The sequence below is a fragment of the Lucilia sericata genome, unplaced genomic scaffold, assembly GCF_015586225.1.
Source record: "Lucilia sericata isolate MDLA Ls3-8-SP2 unplaced genomic scaffold, ASM1558622v1 Contig002348F_arrow, whole genome shotgun sequence".
Taxonomy (NCBI): domain Eukaryota; kingdom Metazoa; phylum Arthropoda; class Insecta; order Diptera; family Calliphoridae; genus Lucilia; species Lucilia sericata.
In genome coordinates this window covers 30,001-52,949 of record NW_023996159.1, presented here as the reverse complement: position 1 = coordinate 52,949, position 22,949 = coordinate 30,001, and the positions used below count along the sequence as shown (strand labels likewise).

Below are 22,949 nucleotides of genomic sequence, written 5' to 3'. Positions count from 1 at the left end.
ACTAGAACTGAACTAGAACTGAACTAGAACTGAACTAGAACTGAACTAGAACTGAACTAGAACTGAACTAGAACTGAACTAGAACTGAACTAGAACTGAACTAGAACTGAACTAGAACTGAACTAGAACTGAACTAGAACTGAACTAGAACTGAACTAGAACTGAACTAGAACTGAACTAGAACTGAACTAGAACTGAACTAGAACTGAACTAGAACTGAACTAGAACTGAACTAGAACTGAACTAGAACTGAACTAGAACTGAACTAGAACTGAACTAGAACTGAACTAGAACTGAACTAGAACTGAACTAGAACTGAACTAGAACTGAACTAGAACTGAACTAGAACTGAACTAGAACTGAACTAGAACTGAACTAGAACTGAACTAGAACTGAACTAGAACTGAACTAGAACTGAACTAGAACTGAACTAGAACTGAACTAGAACTGAACTAGAACTGAACTAGAACTGAACTAGAACTGAACTAGAACTGAACTAGAACTGAACTAGAACTGAACTAGAACTGAACTAGAACTGAACTAGAACTGAACTAGAACTGAACTAACTGAACTAGAACTGAACTAGAACTGAACTAGAACTGAACTAGAACTGAACTAGAACTGAACTAGAACTGAACTAGAACTGAACTAGAACTGAACTAGAACTGAACTAGAACTGAACTAGAACTGAACTAGAACTGAACTAGAACTGAACTAGAACTGAAAGAACTGAACTAGAACTGAACTAGAACTGAACTAGAACTGAACTAGAACTGAACTAGAACTGAACTAGAACTGAACTAGAACTGAACTAGAACTGAACTAGAACTGAACTAGAACTGAACTAGAACTGAACTAGAACTGAACTAGAACTGAACTAGAACTGAACTAGAACTGAACTAGAACTGAACTAGAACTGAACTAGAACTGAACTAGAACTGAACTAGAACTGAACTAGAACTGAACTAGAACTGAACTAGAACTGAACTAGAACTGAACTAGAACTGAACTAGAACTGAACTTGAACTAGAACTGAACTAGAACTGAACTAGAACTGAACTAGAACTGAACTAGAACTGAACTAGAACTGAACTAGAACTGAACTAGAACTGAACTAGAACTGAACTAGAACTGAATTAGAACTGAACTAGAATTGAACTAGAACTGAACTAGAACTGAACTAGAACTGAACTAGAACTGAACTAGAACTGAACTAGAACTGAACTAGAACTGAACTAGAACTGAACTAGAACTGAACTAGAACTGAACTAGAACTGAACCAGAACTGAACTAGAACTGAACTAAAACTAAACTAGAGTAAAATACAACTGAACTAGGAAGGACGTATTTGTTTTAGCTGCGCTATATTTTTATTCAATTCTAAATTTTCTAAAATAAGACGACTTTAAACATAATCATTTTGACCTTTTTTCTTGAAAGAAATTAACAAATTAATGACATTAAATTGCTAACACTTAAATGAATGGAATAAAGGAAAACCATTTCGGTTGTAAAAAATGTAATATTTCTTAGAACAGTTATAAATTTGCTCTAGGGATAAGAAATAAAAAAACTTTAAAGATTATAAAAATTTGTATATATTTTTTTAATAGGACCTAAGTTGAGTTCTTATCTTGTGAAAATATTTCGATTTGAATAAAGTGAACAAAGTATAGCAAAATGGGTTTGAGCACAGCGAAAAGATCGGGATTTTGTGTTGTTTTAAAAATAGTATTATCGCTTTAGATTCTAAAGTTTAGAACAAAGAATTATAAATGCACATTTTTGCACTTCTCCATTTCTTTCATTTCTGCTTTTACTTACCTTGCTTGAACTTTACGTAAAGTGATATTATGGGGATTTAGAAATTCTTTATTTAATAACATCCAAAGCTATATCCACAGCGGGACCACAACGTTCAGGTCGAAAGGTGAATCTAACAATAAATAAGAATAACAGCAACAATAATAATAAGACCTTTTATTGCAAGAATATAAAGAAGCAAAAATAAAAATATAAGAAAACGTGCAGTGTTTACATATTTGCACACATTGATCTCCCTCTCCTACACACTCCTTTCCACACACTACCTTTCACTCAGTTAACTGTTTATTAATTTCATATCAAATTACAATACTTAACTAGAACAACAACTAAATAACTACTTACCCAAATGAGATGCCATCAGGACACCAACATTGTAAACACGATTGCCCATTTTGTCGATTTCAATTGTTTCTCGTTTTCTTCGACGCTTAACACTGTACAGCGATTCAAACCATTGGTGTTGTTGTAGAGTTATCATTATTGTGTTGTTATTGCTGGTTTGATGTCAAAAAAAGACCTGTTGCTAAAGATTTGTAGGTCATATGCTAAATTTCGTACATTAAAACTGCTGCTGTTATCGTTATCTTGCTCAATATTTACGTCCGAGACATAAACTTCATCCTCCTGCCATGAATGTTTCCGTAGTAAAATTATCCTTTTGGTCTCGTAGACAATGGCCAATGTTGTGATTATGACTAGAAAACAACAGCCGCATATAAAAACTAAACTGTAACGCATTATGTTGATATTGTTGTCTGGCCGGTCAATGATTTAGTTTTTTTCTTATTTCTTTTCACTTTATTTAGGTTGAATTATTTTTATTTCTTTTTCTTTTTTTGGGAGATTTGTAATATAGTCAATAGATTTTCTTTCTTTATAAAGCTACAAAAGAAATTAGAGCAAAATTTGTATAATGACCAGTACGAGTAACACAATTGTTATCCTTTTAGGTTAAACATTTTGAATGAATTTGCCATTGCGGTTGTTATACGTCGAATTATACATCGTAGACAGACATTTATATATATATTTTGAGTCCTGATTATATATCAAGACATCAAATGAAAGGCCTTTCGACATAAGTCGAATTTTAGTATAAACGCTATACGTAACAAAAATAACATACATATTACGTATACGCATTGATATGCAATAATAAAAAATAACGCTTAGTTCTAGTTCAGTTCTATTCAGTTCTAGTTCAGTTCTAATTCAGTTCTCGTTCAGTCTAGTTCAGTTCTAGTTGTTCTAGTTCAGTCTAGTCTAGTTCTAGTTCAGTTCTAGTTCAGTTCTAGTTCAGTTCTAGTTCAGTTCTAGTTCAGTTCTAGTCAGTCTAGTTCAGTTAGTTCAGTTCTAGTTCAGTTCTAGTTCAGTTCTAGTTCAGTTCTAGTTCAGTTCTAGTCAGTTCTAGTTCAGTTCTAGTTCAGTTCTAGTTCAGTTTAGTTCATCTAGTTTCAGTTCTAGTTCAGTTCTAGTTCAGTTCTAGTTCAGTTCTAGTTCAGTTCTAGTTCAGTTCTAGTTTCAGTTCTAGTTCAGTTTAGTCAGTCTAGTTCAGTCTAGTTCAGTTCTAGTCAGTTCTAGTCTTCTAGTTCAGTTCTAGTTCAGTTCTAGTTCAGTTCTAGTCAGTTCTAGTCAGTTCTAGTTCAGTTCTAGTTCAGTTCTAGTCAGTTTAGTTCAGTTCTAGTTCAGTTCTAGTTCAGTTCTAGTTCAGTTCTAGTTCAGTTCTAGTTCAGTTCTAGTTCAGTTCTAGTTCAGTCTAGTTCAATTCTAGTTCAGTTTCTAGTTCAGGTTCTATAGTTTCAGTTCTAGTTCAGTTCTAGTTCTAGTCAGTTCTAGTTCAGTTCTAGTCAGTTCTAGTTCAGTTCTAGTTCAGTTCTAGTCAGTTCTAGTTCAGTTCTAGTCAGTTCTAGTCAGTTCTAGTTCAGTTCTAGTTCAGTTCTAGTTCAGTTCTAGTTCAGTTCTAGTTCAGTTCTAGTTCAGTTCTAGTTCAGTTCTAGTTCAGGTTCTAGTTCAGTTCTAGTCAGTTCTAGTTCAGTTCTAGTTCTAGTTTTAGTCAGTTCTAGTTCAGTTCTAGTTCAGTTCTAGTTCAGTTCTAGTTCAGTTCTAGTTCAGTTCAGTTCTAGTTCAGTTCTAGTTCAGTTCTCAGTTCAGTTCTAGTTCTAGTTCTAGTTCAGTTCTAGTTCAGTTCTAGTTCAGTTCTAGTTCAGTTCTAGTTCAGTTCTAGTTCAGTTCTAGTTCAGTTCTAGTTCAGTTCTAGTTCAGTTCTAGTTCAGTTCTAGTTCAGTTCTAGTTCAGTTCTAGTTCAGTTCTAGTTCAGTTCTAGTTCAGTTCTAGTTCAGTTCTAGTTCAGTTCTAGTTCAGTTCTAGTTCAGTTCTAGTTCAGTTCTAGTTTCAGTTCTAGTTCAGTTCTAGTTCAGTTTCTAGTTCAGTTCTAGTTCAGTTCTAGTTCAGTTCTAGTTCAGTTCTAGTTCAGTTCTAGTTCAGTTCTAGTTCAGTTCTAGTTCAGTTCTAGTTCAGTTCTAGTTCAGTTCTAGTTCAGTTCTAGTTCAGTTCTAGTTCAGTTCTAGTTCAGTTCTAGTTCAGTTCTATCTAGTTCTGTTTCTCTACTTCAGATCTAGTTCAGTTCTAGTACAGTTTTAGTTCAGTTCTAGATCAGTTCTAGTTCAGTTCAGTTCTAGTTCAGCTCCAGTTCAGTTCTGGTTAGTTCTAGTGCAGTTCTAGTTCAGTTCTAGTTCAGTTCTAGTTTAGTTCTAGTTCAGTTCTAGTTCAGTTCTAGTTCAGTTCTAGTGCAGTTCTAGTTCAGTGTGCATCTACATCGATTAATGTTTAAATAACTTCACATTTTTTTAAACTTTTTTTAATAGCAGTTTTAATCAGATTTGCTTAATATTTTGTTAATTTTAAAGTTGATTAAAGTCAATTTTAGAATAATTACGCACAATTTTCATATTTATTAAAAATTTTAAATTTTAAGATAATGTTTAAAATAACCATTTAAATTAATAAAAAAAATCAAAATTTATTTTCACATTAATGGGTTTAAAAATATTTTTTTATTTAATTTTTAAAAATTTAACATCCATCCAGAAAATAGTTAATTTAAAAATCTTGCTCTCCATTACATTAAATATTTTGTGCTTCCATTTTTTCCATTATTTTTTTCATTTAAAATCTTTTCTTCTCAATATTTCAGCCGCCATTTTATAAATTTTTATCAAGTTTTGATTAATAAATTTACACAACATTAAACATTAATGAAAAAAAAAACACTTTATAAGTTTGAATTTTAAGTGTTGGAATTTTCATTCATTAAATTTCATTTCATATTTCACTGTTATGCTGGTTAAAGTCAGAAATCACACTAACACACCCACATATTTATTCATTCATAAATATCAATTAAAATATTCTAACGATTATCATTCAAACTTTTTTTCACTTTCTAATGTTTATTTTTTTTTTTTTCTACATATTTGTTTTAATTTAAATAGAGATCTCAAACTGTTTAAAAGTTTGTTTATTTTTATATAATTTTTAAGACAAACACTGTAAGAAAACCGTTTATTTTTCAAATGACAAGTCGAAGGAAACCGTTTGAATGTTATTAAACGAATGAAACTGTTGCATATCCTGTTAGAGCTTTTATACCAAAAAATATCCTTCGTACAGGATCTCAAGTGTAAATGTATGTGTGTGTATGAAGTGGGAAGGACGGGGAGGTAGGACAAGTGAGAGTATTTAAACAACTGTATGTGTAAAGATAAACATAATGTGTTTGTTTGTATGAGAGAGAGAAAGTGTGAGCGTGTGTGTCTTTGTATAAGCATGTTGGCAATAACAATTATGCAAAATAGTATAAAGTCACAATACAACACGCACTTACATATAAAAGAGCAACAATTACAAACACCACAAGAACAACAACATCGACACAATCTTTATTTTTGTTATTTTTTTAAAAATATACACATGTGGACAAGAAAATAGTGCAGCTCTAGTTCAGTTCAGTTCAAGTTCAGTACTAGTTCAGTCCTAGTTCAGTTCTAGTTCATTTCTAGTTCAGTTCTAGTTCAGATCTAGTTCAGTTCTAGTCAGTTCTAGTTCAGTTCTAGTTCAGTTCTAGTTGAGTTCTAGTCAGTTCTAGTTCAGTTCTAGTTCAGTTCTAGATCAGTTCTAGTTCAGTTCTAGTTCAGTTCTAGTTCAGTTCTAGTTCAGTTCTAGTTCAGTTCTAGTTCAGTTCTAGTTCAGTTCTAGTTCAGTTCTAGTTCAGTTCTAGTTCAGTTCTAGTTCAGTTCTAGTTCAGTTCTGTTCAGATCTAGTTCAGTTCTAGTTCAGTTCTAGTTCAGTTCTAGTTCAGTTCTAGTTCAGTTCTAGTTCAGTTGTTCTAGTTCAGTTTCTAGTTCAGTTCTAGTTCAGTTCTAGTTCAGTTCTAGTTCGTCTAGTTCGTCAGTTCAGTTCTAGTTCAGTTCTAGTTCAGTTCTAGTCTACGTTCAGTTCTAGTTCAGTTCTAGTTCAGTTCTAGTTCGTTCTAGTTCAGTCTAGTTCAGTTCTAGGTCAGTTCTAGTTCAGTTCTAGTTCAGTTCTAGTTCAGTTCTAGTTCAGTTCTAGTTCAGTTCTAGTTAGTTCTAGTTCAGTTCTAGTTCAGTTCTAGTCAGTTCTAGTCAGTTCTAGTTCAGTTCTATTCAGTTCTAGTTCAGTTCTAGTTCAGTTCTAGTTCAGTTCTAGTTCAGTTCTAGTTCAGTTCTAGTTCAGTTCTAGTTCAGTTCTAGTTCGTTCTAGTCAGTTCTAGTTCAGTTCTAGTTCAGTTCTAGTTCAGTTCTAGTTCAGTTCTAGTTCAGTTCTAGTTCAGTTCTAGTTCAGTTCTAGTTCAGTTCTAGTTCAGTTCTAGTTCAGTTCTAGTTCAGTTCTAGTTCAGTTCTAGTTCAGTTCTAGTTCAGTTCTAGTTCAGTTTCTAGTTCAGTCTAGTCAGTCTAGTTCAGTTCTAGTTCAGTTCTAGTTCAGTCTAGTTCAGTTCTAGTTCAGTTCTAGTTCAGTTCTAGTTCAGTTCTAGTTCAGTTCTCAGTTCAGTTCCAGTTCAGTTCTAGTTCAGTTCTAGTTCAATTCTAGTTCAGTTCTAGTTCAGTTCTAGTTCAGTTCTAGTTCAGTTCTAGTTCAGTTCTAGTTCAGTTCTAGTTCAGATCTAGTTCAGTTCTAGATCAGTTCTAGATCAGTTCTAGTTCAGTTCTAGTTCAGTTCTAGTTCAGTTCTAGTTCAGTTCTAGTTCAGTTCTGGTTCAGTTCTAGTTCGGTTCTAGTTCAGTTCTAGTTCAGTTCTAGTTCAGTTCAGTTCTAGTTCAGTTCTAGTTCAGTTCAGTTCTAGTTCAGTTCTAGTTCAGTTCTAGTTCAGTTCTAGTTCAGTTCTAGTTCAGTTCTAGTTCAGTTCTAGTTCAGTTCTAGTTCAGTTCTAGTTCAGTTCTAGTTCAGTTCTAGTTCAGTTCTAGTTCAGTTCTAGTTCAGTTCTAGTTCAGTTCTAGTTCAGTTCTAGTTCAGTTCTAGTTCAGTTCTAGTTCTAGCTCAGTTCTAGTTCTGTTCTATTTTAATAAGAATCACACCTAATTATTTGTTCTCATATGTACGTAGTTAGCAGCACACAGTGGAGAAAAATAAAAAAACATATTTTTTAGGGAAATGTATGAACTGGTGAATTTTAATTAAAATTGTATATATTGCCTGATGTTTACCGAACAAATATATATAATAATTTTGTCCCACTGTACAGTTGTAACAATTAAATCTTGGACATTTTAATACAAAATAAAGAAAAATACATTTACATACTCAAGAAATCACTTCTTCGCACTCATACTTCTTTAAACAATACAATTCGTTTATAATACGAAATTATTACTCGCTCACGAGTGTCATTCAAACGAAATCGTTGTTTAAACGAAACATTTGTAGAAATTAACAATACTCGTTTAATCTAAAGTTTATTTAGAGTTTTGTTGAGTATTTTGTTTAAATTTTATAACCAACTGTTGATTTCAATTGTAAGTAGTAAGTCCATGGTACTTCTTCTACTGGTTTTTTTATAAACAGATAGCAAATATGACTCGGCCAAAGATTGTCAACAACAACCAACATTTCCACAAGTTGTATTGCTAAACTTACATATTTATTTATTTCATCTTTTACAACCCTTTGATGTTTTTGTTTTCTCCTTTTTATAATAACAATTTTCTATTTTTTTTTCTAAATACCTTGGAGATATCATACCAAAGAAGACATAAAAAAAACTCATTTGAATATTAAATTCCCTAATAAGTTAGTTTTATTTATTATCAAATTTTTACTTATTTTCAACATTTATATGCAATAACAAAAAGAACCAAATTAAAAAAAAATGTTAACGAATATGTCAAATGAAATAAATATAAGCAAAAGTATAAAAGTAAACTTATTTACGTTTAATGCCGCCCAAAGCCTTGATGCCAGTCAATTGTGGTACTTTAGAGGCTGCTTTTTTTGCCTCTTCGATGGCATGTAGAACACGTCGCGGCTCAGTTAGAAACCATATCCATAATAATTGACTATAACGCCAAAGTTTGTCTTTTTCCTGGAAATGGAGAAAAATGCAATAGTAAATAATATAATTTGAGCTTTTTAAAGAAACTTACAAATCTTTTTGATATATTTTCTTGAAATTGGGTACGTAAATGTCTTAATTGCTTTTCAATGCGCTGTTGTTGTGTCTGCACATTAAAAATGGGCCTTAGATAATGGACATTCTCAAACATGGGCACATTAACAGGACTGTCATAAACAAATGGCACTAAAGTTGCCTCCAAACGTTTGCTAGTTTATAAATAATAATAAATAATTAATTAAAAATAATAATAGAACTCATTCTTATAAGACACCTACATTTCTTTCATTTTCTCTAATGCTGCATTATACGGTTTGCGATTAAGTAAACCCTGTAGAGCATAGTTCACTAAACGTTTAAACTTTTCGTATTCATACAGACAGCCCTTGACATCACAACGCAACTGTTGGCGCAAATGTTTGCCCAGCTGTTGTGACAATTGATTAATAAATTCCAAACTGGCCGAGTTTATGGCATGTTGATTTGTGGCCTGATTCATAAACTGTATCCGTTGCAGACATTGCTGTGTGGCTGCAGTTAACTGTTCGGTATTATCGAAACGATTGCGATTCTTTTCCAAATCCATTTGTATACTTATCCATATAAGTTCAGCATTCGAAATGGCATCCGATATAATTTTCATTAGACTTTTAACGTTTTCATGACGTTTTAAAGCTCTTTCCAGTTTCTGTTTTGTATTTTCGAAGAGTATCTGCTCAATGGTCTTTTGTGCCTGCAATTGTATTTGTATATTGAGATCGGCCATTAGCGTTTGATTGGCAATATTTTGATGAGAGTTTACTATCGATAGCTCGTGTGTTTCACGTTCCATATCGGAGAGACTGATAACATGAATTTGTGATAGATTTAGAGATTCTATAACACTTTGGGTGGCACGACATTTGGCTTTCTCCTTAATATAGGCCAATTTATAGTCTCGCATACTGGAGGATTAAATAATAAATTAAAAAAGTTACTCTCTGTTAGTGTGTTCGAAATAAAACATATCAATCTATGGACTAGTCTATTGACCATGTCCTGATCCATAGACTATGCAATGGATTAGTCTGTGAATTAGTCCAAAGTCTATTGACTAGACTAGATTTGACTATAGATTAGTCCACTATTCAATAGACAAGTCATCTGGTCAATAGACTAGTCCTTTGACGAGTCAATAGTCCACTGAACTAGAACTCAACTAGAACTGAACTAGAACTGAACTAGAACTGAACTAGAACTGAACTAAAACTGAACTAGAACTGAACTAGAACTGAACTAGAACTGAACTAGAACTGAACTAGAACTGAACTAGAACTGAACTAGAACTGAACTAGAACTGAACTAGAACTGAACTAGAACTGAACTAGAACTGAACTAGAACTGAACTAGAACTGAACTAGAACTGAACTAGAACTGAACTAGAACTGAACTAGACTGAACTAGAACTGAACTAGAAGTGAACTAGAATTGAACTAGAGCTAAACTAGAACTGAACTAGAACTGAACTTGAACTGAACTAGAACTAAACTAGAACTTAACTAGAACTGAACTAGAACTGAACTAAAACTAAACTAGAACTGAATTAGTACTAAACAAGAACTGAACGACAGAAAGACTGTTTCATAGGCTAAACAAGTGCCTAGATCATAGACTAACAAAGTCTATAGAATAGCCAATGTACTAGTCCTTATAGAAATCAAAAGACTTATGGTCTAGTCAAAAAAGTAAATCAAAGACTAGACCACAAAGTTGCCAAGTATTGAAATTAATACAATTCAAATTTCTACTTACGACTTTTTAAGTTTTTCCAATTTTTCAGCGGTTTCTTGGTTTTCGGTGAGACTGGTGTCCAAATCATTATAATCTTGTATTTTGAAATTGTCTTTCAAGTACAGCGAAAGATATTGGGTAAAGGAGTCACATTTTAAAAAATACTGATCCAAAGATAATTGATGCATAAATAAGTTAGGGGAATGCTGGAGAAAAACAAAAAAAAAATGTAATATATTAGCAAATTATGATACCTACATGATACTTACCATTGTCGTAAAAGTTTTAACCACCTCTTGGCATTTCTTATGATTATCCTCTTGCAATTCCTCCAAATGTTTAGCTTTTTTTCTGCATAACAACGCTAGCTCAGCTTCGGCATTTGTTAAACTAGTGCAACGCTTCTCTTGATAATTTAATTTACAATTTAGAAAATTTTTGGTTTCTCTTAGAAAACAAAAAAAATTAAATATTTTACTTAAATGCTTGTATGTTAAAATTCCACTTACTGCATCTCCTTTATTAAATTGCCATACTCCTGGCAAGATTGCTCTAAGATCTCTAAATCCTGTGTCAAATCCTCTACATCCTCCTCGCAATCTTTCATTAAACCAGGATACACTTTTAACAACTCTTCAATACGTTGCCGTCTTTCCGAACCATCTAAGTATTCCTGACGTTTTACATACTCTTCACGTTCCAAGACCTCAGTTTCTTCCAAAATATTCGAATCAGTTATGTTATTAGCGAAAAAATCAAAAAATTTATGAAAACGTTCATCATAGAAAATCCATTGATTGGAAGTGTCAAAATTAAGCTTTTTAAAAATTTCCATATTCTTAAAAGCGAAAATAATAAAAGACAATTATTGTTTGGTCTTCACTTAAATAAATAACAAAACTTACATTTATTATATCTCCCATAATTTGTAGAAAAATTTAATTTCTTTCAAGTCACAAAAAAATATATTTTTTACAAATTCCGGCGGTTTAGAATTCAAAAACAAAAACAATAATAAAAAAATTGACACATAGTTAAAAAAACAACAATATTCTAAAGAGTTGCCAGATGATATCTCAATTGTCTTTGTTTGCAAAAACAGAGTTGTATTATAGAAATTGTGTGGACAATTAAGCGTTTTCTTTATTTTCTGTAAATAATCTTGCAAATGTTTGAATTGTATTTGTATTTTTACTTAATTCCAAAATATTTGTGTACTTCCACCTTTATTCTCTTTTTTGTCATACGTAATTTCGTATTACTTTTTCATTAAACTTAAATGTAAAATGGTGATCGTGTAAAGGCCCCTTTAGCCATTTTCAATAGGCTACACCCTTGGTTAAAGAAATATATTTTCATCAATGCATATTGGGTATTGGGTGGAGAAGGGAGATAAAAACGAACAAGTTAAAGTGCAATATTCGGATATGTCGAATCTTAAATACTCTTCACCTATAAACTAGTTCTTTTTTTACACGTCGAATTTTTATAGAAATTTACATTTTATAAAGTTTGAAAGCTTAAATAATAAATGTAAAGGATTTTCAGATGCCTTTATATGGGTTCATATTATGTGTCAATTATGAACCCATGCGGAAAGAAATCGCAGAACCATTTTTATTTATACAAAACATATTTGTGTACAATTTTATTCCGATATCATTATTTATTATTAAGTTATTTACGATTAAGTAATTTTCAGCCCTTTAAAAGTCCTACTAGGACTCGGAATATAGGCTCGGAATATTCTTTTGTAGAAATTGCAAACTTTTCTCACGAAGTTGAAGAGTATTACAAAATTACATTCTTCTTATCCTTCTCTCTTATCTATTACAAAAGTTGATTTGTGTGTACCTACAAATTGATTCAAATTCTATCTATAATTCCAGAAATTTGCGTCCAATTGAGAAAATAACGATAACTATTAATACTTTTTATTTCATTTATATATTCCGAATATAATTTAAATAAATCGCTAAATGTTTTCATTGTTAACTACGGTTTGTTCTAGCGATTTTCAATATTTACCGTATTTTGGTAAATAATAGTTAGCATTACTGGCCTACAATGACAAGTGAGTTTGCATTTTGAGACGGCGTACGAAATTTTGCAAATTAATAAAATATTGTTTAAAAAGTAAAGAAAGCTTAAATAAATTAACAAAAAATGGTAAGTAAAAAGTATGAATATCGGGGATAGAATAATTAAAGTTAATAACAAGCTCTAAAGCGAATAAAATTGCTGTGTATTTTGTTTGATATGTAAATGCTAAACATCCTTTTGTTTTCCTATTTTAGGCACGCCGCTATGATTCCCGTACTACAATATTCTCTCCCGAAGGTCGCCTTTACCAGGTGGAATATGCCATGGAAGCTATTTCCCATGCCGGTACCTGCTTAGGTATTCTGGCTGAAGATGGCATTTTATTGGCAGCAGAATGCCGCAATACCAACAAATTGCTGGACAGTAGCATATTTTCCGAAAAGATCTACAAATTAAACGATAATATGGTGTGCTCTGTAGCCGGTATTACCGCTGATGCTAATGTCTTGACCAATGAGTTGCGTGTCATAGCTCAACGTTATCAATTTAGCTACGGCGAATCTATGCCTTGCGAACAATTGGTCTCCTATTTGTGTGACATCAAACAGGCCTACACTCAATACGGTGGCAAACGTCCATTTGGTGTTTCCATTTTATACATGGGCTGGGATAAACATTACGGTTATCAATTGTATCAATCCGATCCCAGTGGTAATTATGGCGGCTGGAAGGCCACCTGTATTGGTAATAATTTTGGTGCCGCAATTTCTATGCTAAAGCAGGAACTCAGTGAAACTGAAAAGATTACTTTGGCCCAAGCTAAAGATTTGGCTGTTAAGGTTTTAAGCAAAACTTTGGATACCACTAAACTGACCTCGGAAAAGGTTGAAATGGCCACATTACAGCGTGTCAACGATAAAACTGTCATTAAGATTCTGAATAAAACCGATGTTGAAGAATTGATAGAAAAGTACACAAAATGGAAGCTGAAGCCGAGGCAGCTAAGAAGGAGAAACAAGCTGCTCAAAAGCCTTAAGTTGTGTATGTGTGGGGAATTTAATGGAGTTTTTTTGTAGTTTTAAATGTGAGAAAAAAATTTTAACAATTTAGGATTTTTTTTAAAGGAAATAAAATTTCTGGAAATAAAATGAAATTATTTTGAATTGTGAATATTTATTTTTGATTTCAAATCAATTTGAAAAAATTTTGAGAAACATTTAAAATGTTTTTTAACAAAAATTTAATTTTTTCTAACAAGTAAAAATATTCTATTTGAACTGCATCAAAATTATCGAATTCTATTTGGTATCAAAATGTTTATAGATATGGCATCACTCTTTATTTGTGAATTTTGTAATAGATTACCGTTAGCAATAAATTATTGCTGCTGTACCAGAGATGGAAAATGTGTTTTTATTATAAAATTACCAATATGAATTTTACATTGCATGAATATAAAAACAATATCTTAGATAGAAAGATAGATAGATAGATAGATAGATAGATAGATAGATAGATAGATAGAAAGATAGATAGATAGATAGATAGATAGATAGATAGATAGATAGATAGATAGATAGATAGATAGATAGATAGATAGATAGATAGATAGATAGATAGATAGATAGATAGATAGATAGATAGATAGATAGATAGATAGATAGATAGATAGATAGATAAATAGATAGATAGATAGATAGATAGATAGAAAGATAGAAAGATAGATAGATAGATAGATAGATAGATAGATAGATAGATAGATAGATAGATAGATAGATAGATAGATAGATAGATAGATAGATAGATATATAGATAGATAGATAGATAGATAGATAGATAGATAGATAGATAGATAGATAGATAGATAGATAGATAGATAGATAGATAGATAGATAGATAGATAGATAGATAGATAGATAGATAGATAGATAGATAGATAGATAGATAGATAGATAGATAGATAGATAGATAGATAGATAGATAGATAGATAGATAGATAGATAGATAGATAGATAGATAGATAGATAGATAGATAGATAGATAGATAGATAGATAGATAGATAGATAGATAGATAGATAGATAGATAGATAGATTGATAGATAGATAGATAGAGCAAGGTTCTTGGCGTTCCGGATCGAAGATCTAATTGACGTGGAAACGAAATAAAAATTCAAAATTAACAAATTTTGACTAATTAGTCATTTAAATTTTTTTTTTACTTAACTCTGAAGTTTTTGCCTTAACTCTGTTGGTAAAGGTTCTTGGCGTTCCGGATCGAAGATCTAATTGACGTGGAAACGAAATAAAAATTCAATATAAATTTTACTCATACAAATCTAAGTGGTACCTATTTTTGAAGAGATACTATAACATTTAACATAATTATGAGCTCTATAGTCCTATTCAGAGGCTTAGTGAAATAGTGGACCGATTCCAACCTTTTCAAAAAGATTCGTCTTTGATTCATGAGAGAAGCACTTGAAAACACAAACCCAACAGATATTTGTGTGTTACAAACATCAACACAAGCGCATAATACTATCATCACTACAGTGGTGTAGGGTATAGTGATTGTAAAATTTATTGTAATGTTATACCACCTTACTTAATTATCATATTATATATGTATATGTTTTCCTACAGTTACTTTTGCCTTTACTTTTAAATAAAGAAACCAACAGTTTAAACTATTTTAGAAAATAATACTATTATTATAATAGCATTTTATTTTGATTTCCTTACAGTCTGGCAACCACAATGAGTTGGTTGAATTTGTAATAGATTAATTCGCCCAAGAAATTAATCGCCATCATATTTTGAACAACGAATATGAGAACAAAAGTAAATGAGAGAAATCTCTAAATTCCGTCGTGCAGCGCCATTAAAGCGCGTAAAAAATAACTAAAATCTACGATTATTAGTGATTTTTTAATAAAACAAAACATTTAAAATGTACAATTAACCAATTAACTCCCAAACTAATATGAATTTCATAAGAAAACGACAAAATTTATAAGAAAAAAACGAAATTGAATATATAAAAACGGGTCGTCGGCTGTAAAACACGACAAATAAAAAAAAGTAGAAAGAAAAAAAACTCAAACGAATGTACGTTGTCGTTTTCGGATGGCTGCTGCTGGTCTTTTTTAAATAAGTAGTTGCCACAGGAGGTGGCAAGAAGAGTGTTGAGTGTGTGTGAAGAAAGAAAAAAAATTTTAAAAATATAAAATTGTAAAGTATTTTTAAGTGAAAAAAAAAAAACGGGGAAAGAAGTAAAAGCAAACGAGAAAATTGCATAAATTGAAATTTTTTTGAAATTCAAATATACAAAAAAAAGTACGTATCGGTTGAAAATAGAAATAGAATGCTAATGGTGTAAATGTGTTGGAAAAATTGCGGATAAAACGAAGAGGTGAAAGAAAAAAATGTTAACGAAAATTGAAAATCATTGATTGTTTTTTTTTTTCTTATTAATAATGTGTATACCTAAGAAATATACAATTATTTCGACAAAAAAAGTTGTTAACTAAATTTAAAAGAATATTTGTATAAAAAAATTTAATTCATACGTTTTTAAGTGAAAAAGCTACGTAAGAAAATAACAGCTAAAAGAGAAAATTTAAGATAAATGTATAAGAAAAACACATAATTCATAAGAAAAGTCAATAATAAGAAAAATTATATTAAAATCTACCCAAAAAAAAAGAAAGAGAATAGCTAAAGCAACAACAAGAAAAAGCAAAAAATTTAAAAAAATAAAAAAGAAATATCTATTGAAAAGAGAACAGAGAATAACGTAAACGTTTTTCTCATTTAAGCAGAGCTGTCAGTTCAATACATAACCTCAATACAATACCAACACTACGTTTACTACTACCAACACGGTACTAATAAACATCTAGGTATATGTATGTATGTACTACTGTATATACTAAAAAAAAAAAACAAAAAATGTGTGTAAAAGAGCGCGCTTAATTGTACATTATTTACGCTGTTAACGTTTAATGACGTCAACGTCGACGTTAGCGTTAACATTTAATCGTTCTTTCTCTGCTGTGTTTAATATAAAAAAATTTCAAAGCGAAATAACAAAAATATACATTCAAATAAAAATAATGAAACAAAAAAAATTTAAATAAAACAAATTAAAGAAGAATAAAAGCAAATAGTGAAAATTACTAAAAAACGCAAATGGCTGGCTGACTGTCAAAAGCAGCAAGCAAGCGAGTGTTTGTATAAAGAGAAAAAAAAACGAAATGTTATTGTGCAGAGCTGTATGTGTGTAAATGTCTTTTAAAAAATAAAGAAAAACAAAAACATAAATAAATTTACAACTAAACAAACGTACATTAAACTAACAACTAATAATAAATAACAAATAATAAACAGCAGCAACAACCATAGAGAAACAAGTAAAAAAAAAACCCATAGAGAAAAGCAAAAAGAAAATAAACGAAATTAAGCCAAATGCAGAATAAGAAAAAGAAATCAACAGAGCAACAAAATGGATACAAAAACTACACAATTGGATTTTAAAATACTGGTAATTACAAAAACGCTTACATACAAATACCATTATAAGCTACAAACAAATATAAATAAACAACTAATTACAACAACAAATACTTAAATTAATTAATTAAATAGGTACACTCTTCTTTTATATAATTGATAACTTAATTAAACATAATTAAGTTAGTAATTATTACAAAAAAAATTAAAGTGTGAAAGGATAAATGTACAATTTTATTTCTTTATACTGTTTTTCTTTGTGTTGTTTTTGTAGTTTTTCTTGTTTTCATATGCTATTTTTGCTCTCTATTTTTTTTTTCATTTTTTTATGATAATGAGAGATATATTCTGAAAGAGTGTGTTTGTGTGTGTCTCAGCGAGAGAAGGCGAATGTTTGTTTGTTTGTGTATTTGCTTAGAGTACAGTTAAGGTAAATTGGAAAATTTAATTAAAATAAATTCTTTGTTTTTTTTTTAAGCAGGCTGGCAAGCTAGCACACTAGCAATAGGTAGTAAATAGATTGTAAGAAGCAAGGGAGGAAGAAATACAAGATCTATCTCATGAAATTTTAGTGGATAAATAAGACCTACTTTTATAAAGTGTATCTAGATTCTAGAATCTTTATTTATAAAAAATTGTGTACTTTCTTTTTATATTTTTAAGTTTTTTTTTAATTATTTAAATAATGAACTAATTTATGAATGTTATTAATAACACAGGACAACATCTGTTTTTATACCCACCATCAAAAAAGATGGGGGGTATATTGATTTTGTCATTCCGTTTGTAACACATAGAAATATTGGTCATAGACCCACAAAAGTATATATATTCTGGGTCCTCATTAAATTCTAAGACGATCTAGCCATGTCTGTCCGTCCGTCCGTCTGTCTGTCTGTTGAAAGCACGATAGAGTCCGAACGGAAAGAGCTAGAGGGTTGAAATTTCACATAAATATTTCTTATAGGTAAGGTTTGTTTGGTATTGAAAATGGGCAATATCGGTCCACGTTTTCGGATAGCCCCATACAAGTGGCCCCTCGAAAAGCAGCTTTAACAGCCATAACTTGTTTAAATTCGATATAAGTAAGTTTCTTATGATCCAAAATCAATATGCGAAATTTTATGGGGAGTAGGGCCAATTATGGACCGATCCCCTTCAGAAAATGACTTTAACGCTCATTACTGGCTTAAAAATACTAGTATATAGATGAAATTCGACATAAGTAAGTTTCATACGAGTCAAAATCTATCTAAAAAATTTTATGAGGATCGGTCCATGATTGACCCTACCCCCCATATAAGGTCCCCTTCAGAAAATGACTGCAACGCTCATTAATGGTTTAAAAATACGAGTGTAGCGATGAAATTCGACACAAATAAATTTAATACGAACCAAATTCTATCTACCAAATTTTATGAGGATCGACCCATAATTGACCCTACCCCCCTATACATGGTCCCCTTCAGAAAATTACTTTAACGCTTATAACTGGCCTAAATATACGAGTATATAGATGAAATTCGACATAAGTAAGTTTCATTCGAGTCAAACGAGGTTTGATGGTGGGTATATAAGATTCGGCATAGCCGAATATAACACTCTTACTTGTTCAAGATATCGTGTTGTAAAGTTTGATATAATATCAGTTTTATGTAATTTTTGAGGCGCTATTATAGCGCGATCAAACCTTTATTTATAAAAGATTATGATGGCCACTAAAAGTCCAATCTGTCGGCTGCTCAATCCTTCAGAAAAGTTTAATTTAATCTATAGGTTTTAATTTTTTTTAAATTTTGTTGGGCGGTGTTATTGACTCCGTTTGTACCTATGCATATTGAATCTAAGTCTTTACTCATAAGTATTTATACATAGGTGGTTTAGTTTTATTATTCTGAATTTAAAATCTTAACTTTATTAAAAATAGTTCACTTTAAAGAGATCCTATGAAAGTTAAGGAATAATGTTAGGTTGTTGTTATGCCCTACACCAATACAGTGAGAAAGGCAATATGCTTCTGTGATAAGCACCTTTAGATACATCCATCGGTTCAGAATTACTTTCTAAGTCGATTAAACCATGTCGGTTCATCGGTATGACCAAGTTAGCATTGTAAGCACTCTACATATAGATATAAATGATACTGACGATTTGTAAGGGTAGGCCCATATTTACCCCCTAAGCTTATATAATTCCTCTTTCAGAAAATCACCTTTTTGTCCACAAAGTGATAAAATATTTCGGAATTAAAGTGGTGTAGGGTATCATATGGGCGGTCATGTACGACTATACATTCTTATTTGTTGATACTCAAAGCTTTTATCTAGGTATGAAAGTAATGCGACTAAAGTTGGGAGTTCGAGTTTCCATCAGTAAATTAGTCCCTAATACATCAGGCTTTTATAGGGTTTGTGGCAATGTTTAAAACCGATGAGGCGTTGTTATGCCAATGTTACGCCTAAATCTGTTGCGGAATCGCCTTTAATGTGCTAGAAATGATAAGGACTCTTAGAATGCTGAATATTAGACTTTGGATTCAAAGTCAGTCTTACATTACAGAGTCCTTTAAGGAAGTTTTATAGTTTTTCAGTTTAATATAACATACTTTAGTATACCAAGCTATAGTTTAGTAGTTAGTATAATTATAATAATGTAAATAACTTTTTTATAAAATAAATTTTTTACTTAACTTTATACATAATAAATTTTTAAAGAAATTACCATTTTAAACTTTAAAATCGTTACATTACCTTTCCATCATAATTTCTAATTCTTTTATTCTTTTTTTTTTTTAATACAACAGACGAATTTTGTTTTTGTTTTACTTTACTTAAAACATTTTTTTTCGTATTTATTTTTTTAATATTAAATGAACTTCCTTCTCATTTTTTTATACATATATAAAGCTTTTCCTTAAAAAATAAATAATAAAAAAAAACGGGGAAAAAAAGAAAACAAAATTAAAGCCTTTTAAAATCCAATTTTTCTGCATTTACTTAACGTCCCCCACGTTGCGCCTAAAACCTTTCTATCATTTCTATTTCAACAATATGAAAATATACAGACACTTGCACATATAGCTGGGGTTGCCAGATTGTTATTAGTTATGGTTTATTTACAAGAGTTTTTGTTAAAAATCTTGGAACTAAGTTTTCCAAGTAAGTTTTATTATTTTACGATCATAAAACTTGCAAGAAATTTTGAAAAATTTTAATAAAAAATATCTAGTTTCCTAACAAAACACATCTGGTATTTCTGCATATAACATAATCTACCAGCAACCCTCTCTTCACTAGAGCCCCAAACCCATATTTCTTTTTTTTTCAGAGATGGACAAATTAGTAGAAGAATTTAGATTAAAAATATTATTGGAAGATTAATTAAAAAACTAGTCGAGTCGAATTAATAAACTTTTGGACTCGAAAACTTTGGAAACAACAATCATTTACATACTCATCTAAATATTCCATCAATTTTGCTATGATTGGTTCGTGCTATTTAAGAGCAGTGAAAATTTGGAGGTGATGAATTAGGGGCGTTATTCAGGGCGTATTCTTGGAATCATTTCCGACGATGGAAAGTAGATCCTTTATGATAGCCCGAAGTTAAGGAAATTGCAAAAAAAAAAAAAATGCCGAATACTCATAGTCTAGACATCTACTAGTCTATTGACTATACTATTGACCTGTTATGGGCGAGTCTAGTTTATACACTAGTCCATCGACCAGTCTATCGACTAGCCTCTCATCTAGTCTATGGATTAGCCTATCGTCTAGTATATGTAATAGTCAATGGACTAGTTTGTAGACTAGTCTAAGAACCTGTTTGTTGACTAGTCTATGGACTAGTTAGTTGACTGTCTATGGACTATTCTATGGACTATTCTGTGGACTAGTTTTTGGACTAGTCTATTGACTTTCCTTTGGACTAGTCTATTGACTCTCCTTTGGACTAGTATATTGATTAATCTATGAACTAGTCCATAGGCTAGTCTATTGACTAGAATATTGGCTAATGTATGGATCAGTCTTTTAAAATCTATGGACTAGTCTATTGACTAGACTATTGACTAACCTACGGACAAGTCTATTGAGTAATCTATGGATCAGTCTTTTGAATATGGATCAGTCTTTTTGACTAGTCTATGAACAATTCTATGGACTATATAGTGTTTTAACGACTAGTCTATCGTCTAGTCTATGTATTAGTCTGTTGACTTGTCTATTCACTAGCCTATAAACTAGAATATTGTCTAGTATAAGGTATATAGATAAGTGCTATTGTCTAGTCTTTAGATTTATCTATTGACCAGTCTTTGGACTAGTCTATTGTCTAATATTGGACTAGTCCATGGAATAATCTATTGTCCAGTCTTTAGAATAGTCTTTGGACCTGTCTATTGGCTAGTCTTTGGTCCTTTCTATTGGCTAGTCTATGTACTAGTCTATTGATTAGTCTACGGACTAGTCTATAGATTAGTCTATTGGATAGTTTATGGACTAGTCTATTGATTAGTCTATTGACTAGTCTATTTATTAGTCTATGGACAAGTCTATTGATTAGTCTATGTAAAAGTCTACTGACTAGTTTATGGGGTAGTCTATTGATAAGTCTATGGATTAGTCTATTGACTAGACTATGGACTAGTCTATTGACTAGTCTATGGACTAGTCTATTGACTTGTCTATTGATTAGTCTATTGACTATTCAATAGACTAATCTATTGACTAGTTTATGGGCTAAACTATGGATTAATCTATGGAATAGTCTATTGGCTTGTCTATTAATTAGTCTATGGATTAGTCTATTGATTAGTCTATGGACTAGCCACATATTGACTAGTCTAGTCTATGGATTAGTCTATTGACTATTCTAGTCTATTGAATAGTATATGTACTAGTCTTTTGATTGGGATAAGGACTAGTCTATTCATTAGCCTTTTAACTAGGTAATGGACTAGTCTATTGATTAGTCTATGGACTATTATATTAACTAGTTTATTGACTAGTCTATTGATTAGTCTATGGACACGTCTATTGAATAGTCCATGGCCCAATGTATTGACTAGTCTATGGATTAGTCTATTGAATAGTCTTGTCTATTGATTAGTCTATGGACTAGTATATTGATTGGTTTATGTACTAGTTTATAAACTAGTCTATGGACTAATCTATTGACTAGTCTATGGACAAGTCTAGTGACAGGTCCATAGATAAGTCTGTGGACTACTCTATGGACTAGTGCATTGATTAGACTATTTACTACTTTATGGACAAGTCTATGGACTGTCTGTTGACTAATCTAATCCAACTAATAGTCAAGGGACTCCTATATTATTTTTGAAATAGATTTAATATTAATTATTAAATACAAAACTATCCAACTCTGCAACCAATACCAATATACAAACCAGCCATCTAACACTCATTCATTCAGACACACTCACACACACCTTACTTTACTTCCGTTAAATGAATGAATGGTTGGTACGTCGGTTGGTTGGGTTGGTTGTTTGGATGGATGGGTTGCTAGCCCCAACCTAGGGTTTTTTATGATTATTTTTTTATTTTTGTTATTTCATTTTAAGTTTGTTTTTTTTTTTTTTTTGCATAGACATTAAATTTCCCATCAGTCTTCTCTTATTTACCCTAAAAATTTTCTAAAACTCATTCGCTCGCTCACTCACATCTACTCATTCTATGAAATTTTCTATTTGGGATTTTTTTTCATCACAACGAGTGTTTTATTTTTGTTTTGTTATTTATTAAAAAATCTAATGCAAGAGTCGAACCAGACAACATACACACAAACAGTTATTAAGTTAGTCAGAGAATCGGTATGACGTTTGGTTGTAATGTCATCCATTGGTTGTTTTAGTTGTTTTTTATTTAGGGCCAGTGGGTGAGACAGACGTTTAGTCTAAACGAATAATTTTCTATTTCTCATTCTCTTATTAGTTTTATTGACAGTCTCCTCTGACTGCTGTGAGGTTAAAAAAGAGTGCAATTTTTTTTTGTATTTTGCCGTTATTGTTGTAATTCTATTTGTTATTGTTTTTTATTATTTATTTATAAATTTTTGTTTGTTTTTCTTTTATTATTTTGTGTTTTTATGTGCTGTGTGCATAAATGTACATATATTTGTATTCTTTTATTCTTATTTTATAATATAT

At 31.1% G+C, this 22,949-nt stretch overlaps 3 protein-coding genes across 5 annotated transcripts in view; 2 read left to right on the top strand and 1 right to left on the bottom strand.

The window, feature by feature from the left end:
• Positions 1-8,120: 8,120 nt before the first annotated feature.
• Positions 8,121-11,265, bottom strand: LOC119613844 (augmin complex subunit dgt3). Its single transcript, XM_037969911.1, has 7 exons — positions 11,127-11,265; positions 10,731-11,059; positions 10,491-10,668; positions 10,243-10,427; positions 8,730-9,395; positions 8,483-8,660; positions 8,121-8,421 (listed from the first exon to the last, which is right to left on the bottom strand). Exons 1-7 carry the CDS (start codon positions 11,142-11,144, stop codon positions 8,263-8,265), a joined length of 1,713 nt encoding a protein of 570 aa, XP_037825839.1. The 5' UTR covers positions 11,145-11,265; the 3' UTR covers positions 8,121-8,262.
• Positions 11,266-12,228: 963 nt separating this feature from the next.
• LOC119613841 (proteasome subunit alpha type-4) lies at positions 12,229-13,434 on the top strand. The gene is given in 3 exon segments (XM_037969909.1): positions 12,229-12,390; positions 12,519-13,236; positions 13,239-13,434. Coding segments are annotated over 3 exon segments (783 nt in total). The 5' UTR covers positions 12,229-12,387; the 3' UTR covers positions 13,301-13,434.
• A 1,658-nt stretch (positions 13,435-15,092) lies between these two features.
• The window catches only part of LOC119613840, a 29,142-nt gene continuing 21,285 nt past the window's right edge, over positions 15,093-22,949 (top strand). Inside the window, exons 1-2 of one of the 3 annotated variants that reach the window (XM_037969907.1) lie at positions 15,093-15,677; positions 15,844-16,808. In XM_037969907.1, coding sequence (XP_037825835.1) covers positions 16,770-16,808 — 39 coding nt within the window. In that variant the 5' untranslated portion in view covers positions 15,093-15,677; positions 15,844-16,769. Of the gene's footprint in view, positions 16,809-22,949 lie in introns of all 3 variants that reach the window. The other 2 variants (XM_037969906.1, XM_037969908.1) reach the window with 2 other exon arrangements.

Excerpts from the sequence above, each read along its gene's own strand:
- LOC119613844 (XM_037969911.1), bottom strand. Across the intron at positions 10,428-10,490 it reads TTAAAACTTTTACGACAATG|CATTCCCCTAACTTATTTAT; the intron begins GTAAGTATCATG and ends GTTTTTCTCCAG. Across the intron at positions 8,422-8,482 it reads AAAATATATCAAAAAGATTT|GAAAAAGACAAACTTTGGCG; the intron begins GTAAGTTTCTTT and ends CTCCATTTCCAG.